The 5,765-nt window shown below is 37.2% G+C and overlaps 1 protein-coding gene across 1 annotated transcript; it reads right to left on the bottom strand.

The window, feature by feature from the left end:
- On the bottom strand, nucleotides 1-4,587 carry LOC145631736 (zinc finger CCCH domain-containing protein 56-like). The gene is made up of 2 exons (XM_081683897.1): nucleotides 3,216-4,587; nucleotides 1-469 (listed from the first exon to the last, which is right to left on the bottom strand). Exons 1-2 carry the CDS (start codon nucleotides 3,961-3,963, stop codon nucleotides 204-206), a joined length of 1,014 nt encoding a protein of 337 aa, XP_081540023.1. The 5' UTR covers nucleotides 3,964-4,587; the 3' UTR covers nucleotides 1-203.
- Nucleotides 4,588-5,765: the final 1,178 nt, after the last annotated feature.

The raw sequence follows: 5,765 nt of genomic DNA, 5'->3' as shown, positions 1-5,765 counted from the left end.
TGACACAAAAAGTTTTGGCCTTGGCTTTGAACACAAGAGTCACATATGTATATAAAACTCAACAGCTCATTACACAAAATACAAACTAGATGACAGATTCACAATGACCTCCTGGGCCAACCTACAGAAATCTACAGCCCCTCCTCTGCAATCATAGACATAGAACGGAAAGCCTCGATGAATCAGAAGATATTATCACAGAGTTATTCAATGTCATCAATCCAGTCACCATATATCCTGCTTATCTTGTCAGGTCCTTTCCATTTCTGGGCAGGCCTTTGCCCAACTGCCTGAGGTATACTTGAAGTCCGCTGTGATGGAATTCCTAGTCCAACATGGTGATATTCCTGACGAGGGGTTGATAAACTCGGAGATGCATCTGTTTTTGTGGTCATACCACTTGGCTTTGTTTCTGTCAGCACAGAGGAGTCTCTGCCTTCCCCCTCAGTACCAGTGAATTTGTGCAATTCTGCCACACAGCAACAAGATGTTAGCCATATGCATCCCCTGGATAAAGATAAACCATGAAATACAGCCCTAATTCCTCTTTCTTTCCACTCTTTTTATTCTATATCTTAAATTGGGGATCAAGAGGAGACAAATCAAGAAGCCACTGTAAATAAAACACTCCCCAATTCCCCATTCCCAGAACTCCATAACTGTCTTTTACTCTCTAGAACTTATAATCTCAAACATGTACAAGATAGGTTCCCCTGGAATTCTAAGTCCAAGGTAATATTAAGGAATGAGAAAGTCCGTAGCTTGAATTACAAAAATAATTCCTGAATTTGGACAGGCCAAAATAGAGATGTGAGTTACTTAGGGAAGGGAAGAGGGGGGCGGGGGTATACGGTCCAAGAATAGAAATTGCAAATTCCATATCCAGGGAAGGAATCCTCTACAATGTCAAAGAATTTTTATTTGGCACTAATTTGGTAATCCTATTACATCCTTAAGGCTATGTTTGGATAACAAAAAATGGAAGGAAAGGAAGGGAAGGGAAGGGAAAGGGAGGGAGACAAAGTTCCTTGTTTGGATAATATGTTGGGGGAGGGAAGGGGAGGGGGAGGGAGGGATCCATTTTCCCTCCTCCTTTAATAAAGACCATCCCTTCAAAATTGGAGAGATTTGGAGGGAAAATGGAGCTCATCATTTCCTCCACTTTCCTTTCCTTCCCCTTCCTCCTATTTCCCTCCCTTCCATTTCCCTTCTAATTTCTTATCCAAACATAGCATAAATGTCATTCACACAATTACAAAAGGCACCAGTATATATTCTGTCTCAAGTAGGGTATCGAGGTCCAAGACATGCGAAGATTTTATTTTTACAAGAGTCCAATAGAGCTAGAAGAAAGCTTCCAAAATAAAACTCTTTTACACCAATTAGGAAGTGCAGATAGAAGCATAAAGATCTCTAGCACTCAGCTTCAGAAAAGACAGATTGCACAGTACATGTCTGTGTACAAACCCAAAACAGTGTCGCTGGTTGCACAATATGGCAAAAAAAAAAAAAAAAAAAAAAAAAAATTCAACATCATTTGATTCCAAAGCTTCCAGCCATATGTCATAAAGATATTTTGTTGATTTGGTCAACAAATGCAAATCTAGTTGTTCTACAGTTACTTAGAAAATGCTTGGACCCTTGTAAAACAAGTTAGCTAAAATCTAACTAGAAATATAAGCTTTGAAATTGAGTCAGCTGTAAACCTATGAAACATACGTGCTGACTGATTCTTCGTTACCTTTTTTTTCAATGCCCCCTCTCTCAGCACAAACACAACCCAAGCTAGAAAATCTTTGGGAAATAACAAGAGGAATCACGAAAATCATAGCTCAAGTCTTCATAGCATAGAGCACACAACTCCTTCAGTATATATATGCACAGAACCATCCAATTATTATCATGTGCTTCTATGAAATGGGGGCAGGGGGGCTTCAATGGATCTCTAAGTGTGAAAAGTTTTAATGAAGGAATTTTAAAAGCACATGCCTCTGATATAAGCTTGAAAAAAATCCCAAGCAATTGATCAAAGAAATACAAAAAGGAAAAAGATTTCAAGAGAAACAAATAATTACTAGTTTCCGCTTCAAACAATAAGAAGAGATGCAACCGACATGAACAAACATTTCATAGACTCATATAAACAAACCAAGTCATAAGACTTCAAAGAAGGAATTAAAATCTTTCATAAGAGATAAGAGAAAACGCTCAAACGACTTACAAATAACAAGAAAGGTGCTAACAGGAAGATGAAACTTCGATGTCAAATAAAATCAAACAGTACATGTTGAGAGTAATCACATGCTATGCATAAGAATATTATATGTTCTATGAAATTCTAGGCTTTTACAATTTACAAATCGAAGAAATGACTCCATTAGTACTACATACTATTCATAAAGAGCATAGATCAGGTTTTACAACGTTTAATTTTCACCACTATCTATAGAAGGAACTCAAGTCCACCAACTGCTGCAAATTTATGGACAATTGAAGTTACGGAAGCCAAATTATGGACTCAGTCTTTCATCAAGACTTAAAATCTTCTTCCCAATCTTTCCCGAACTTTTTCACACAAAAAATATAAAATCATAAAAGTAAATTATCAAATAATAATCAAGTCAAAAACATTTTATTAAAATGATGGTATATTACTGGAGTCTTAAATGGGACAGTGTTGCTGTGGTAGAAGAGACTACGAATCTATAGGAAGATAGTTATCAAGTAAAGCATAGCGCTTTAGCCATGGCTAAAATGGGATTGATTTCAAACTACAATGAAGCGAGTGCCAGAATAGCAACTATTTAGTGTAAATGGAAGGGACTGCCAGAACAGCAACATGTAAGAGAAAAAAGGCTACACATATGGAATAGTAACTGCAAGGATGAATCAGCTCCCTCATTCGGCTATACACAGTTCCAATATTATGTTGCTTATAGTGAGAAAGTATGTTTACTTGTATCTTTAAGCCCCCATTGGAACCAGAAAGAAAGCTATTTCACCCTGATTTGGGAACACGGATTGCATTTCCTACTTTTTGTCTGTTAAAGTTGAGCAAACTCAGATAAGATGATAGCATCCAATAAGAAACTTAACAAAATCTGACCAGCTTTTCAAATATACTCATTGCAAGTTCTATACACATGATGGTATCATTATAAGAAATCAAAGCAAAGTACACTTAACAGATATGTTTAAATGCGGACGAATGATACCTGCTAATCCATGGGCAAAATGGCACTTACTCCCAAATGGGCAGCTACCGGTAGTCTCCCACTTGTTACAAATCCTGGTCTTCCAATTCGAAGGCTTCTGAGTCGGGCCATTAGCACCAAAAGCGCCGCCAACAGTGGGACTCACACTTATTGCCACACTCTCTCTAGCTCTTGATTGCTCATCATGAAGAAAGGTGCAGTTCTCTCCATAAGGGCAACCCTCTTCAGTATAAAACTTCTTACAATGCCTTCCTTTATAGGTCCTCGGAGATTCATTTCGCAATTCAGTGGTGCTTATAGTAGGTATCTGGTGCTCCTCCCTCTGCTCAACAGTAACACCCCTCTCCTCCTCATGAGCAGCCACAATCTCTTGCCAATTCGGAGGCGGCTTCCGGAGCTCTTCCAAGCCATGAGCAAAATTACAGTTAGTGACATAAGGGCAAACCCCGGCACGAAACTTACAGCAAAGCTTAGTCTTATAAAACATCTTCCCAATGGCTTTCGAGCGGCTGCTCGCCGCAGAGTCACCACTCTGGGAGCTCCTAGTCTTTTTATTGGGTGGCTCAGCTCCGGCACCCGACCGCAGGGGCGGAGGTAGGTGGTAATTAGAACTTGGTGTTTCACTGCCATTCCAACTTCTATATTCATCTTCAGTAGCCCAAATTGCCTGATCATTTGGATTAATCCCACCCCAATTCTCAAATGATCCACCCATTTCCGAAAACCCAGGTTCAGTTCCAAAATCCATCCTCAAAATCACAATAAAAAATCCCCCCAAAACAAAGCCTAATTATCTAAACCCCAATTGCGGTGAAGTAACCCAAAAGCCCTAATTTTCCATGAACATAAAAATCAAGCAATAGGGCAAAATCATAGCTAAGTTTTTGGGGGAATTTTGCACCACACTATGAACTAAACTAAAATCAAATCAAAGCAATAAACATTCAAATGCAGAAAAACCCACACATCAGTCACCAGCAGCAGAATGTGAAGAACCCAGAAATTACAGTTGAAAAATTCTCAACTTAAACTGCAAAATGTACATGAAATTCAAGAAAACTTCACATTTACAAGTACCCAGATAGTAAAAGATGGAAAATTTACCACAATCTAAAGATAAGATGAGCAGATTCCACCCAAAATTGGGAGTTTGCGAAAATCGAGAATATAGTAGAGAAATCTTAGAGTTGCAGAAAAATGATGGTGTGATGAAAGAGAAAGCTGAAAACTTACAAAGAAAAGTGGGAGAAAATGAAGATGAAGAGAGAGATTGACATTAAAATTGTACCATTTTCAGGGATGTGTTGTTTGGTGCAGTGATGATGAAGAGAGCGCGAGGAAGTAGAGAAGATGGCAGATAATATAGCAGTAGATATTCTTATAATTCTGTACGAATTATGAGTTAACCATAATTTTATTATTATTACATAACATGGTTAGATTAGTTACATGAAATTTTTTGATTTGTTTTTGCTATTTTTGGATTGTGGTTGGATAAGGCAAATCTATTGAAAATATCTTTTGTCTTAGTAAAAGTTGGACTTGATGAAACTGACTGGACCTAAATTGTTTGAATTGTAATTAAAAGAAGATAATTTGAATTTGAGTAGCGTTGCTAAATTTGAACAAAAAGTATATAAGAACATTACAAATGAAGTGAAAAATCTCTTGATGGGCTTGATGGGTTAAGTCCGACCTTATCGGTCAAACTTATGACATTTTTTTAACATTTGTGTAAAAATCCAATGATAGAGATGAAGGCATATAAAATCATGTAGTTTCAAGAACTATACCTAATTAATCGTCTAGTTATGAAAAGTTTTCTTTTGTTTTATGCACCGATTTAAGATTTCAATATTAAGAATAAAGGCGTGCAATGATATACTAAGTAGCTTTAATCATCCAGACACGGGCCTTGTATCCTTTACTTTGTCATTGTGTAATACATACGTAGTATAAGAATTCAATGTCAAAGATGAAGATGTGTAAAATCTCATGATGAATCATGTCACACTAATTACCCCCCCCCCCAAAAAATTTGTATTATGCATAGTTATGACATCGATGTTGCTAACGAGCGTCCCGAGGCGTTAGATAAGGATAAATTATATTGGTTGAAATGGTATGAAGTTAGGAATTTATGACAAAATCACGCGTCGTTCGGTGTAATTAATGTTAATTTTACTCTAATATTTGCACTTTAATTCTCTTATCTAACGCCCCGGGGACGCTGATTAGCTTTTGCCTTATGACATTGTACACAACGATACAAGATTTGTACCCAAACCCCCCCCCCCCCCAGCTCACTTTCAAAAGATTTACATACAAAATTGTGTTACTAATCTTACTTACCCACCTTCCCTGATTTATTTTCTCTTGAATAAATGTGTTATTATTATTGCTCTTGCTCATTTTCCTACAATTACAGGTAAGTTTTACCGAAATTTTATTTATGTATTTTGGAGCTTTGCTTATTACAATTATCAGACAATCAAGTAGAATAAACAAATTTAAAGAAATAGAGATAAAGACAGAGCCAAGGAACAGATG

This window comes from Chenopodium album, chromosome 5 (assembly GCF_948465745.1).
Source record: "Chenopodium album chromosome 5, dcCheAlbu1.1, whole genome shotgun sequence".
Classification (NCBI taxonomy): Eukaryota; Viridiplantae; Streptophyta; class Magnoliopsida; order Caryophyllales; family Amaranthaceae; genus Chenopodium; species Chenopodium album.
This window is presented reverse-complemented; position numbering and strand designations above follow the sequence as displayed.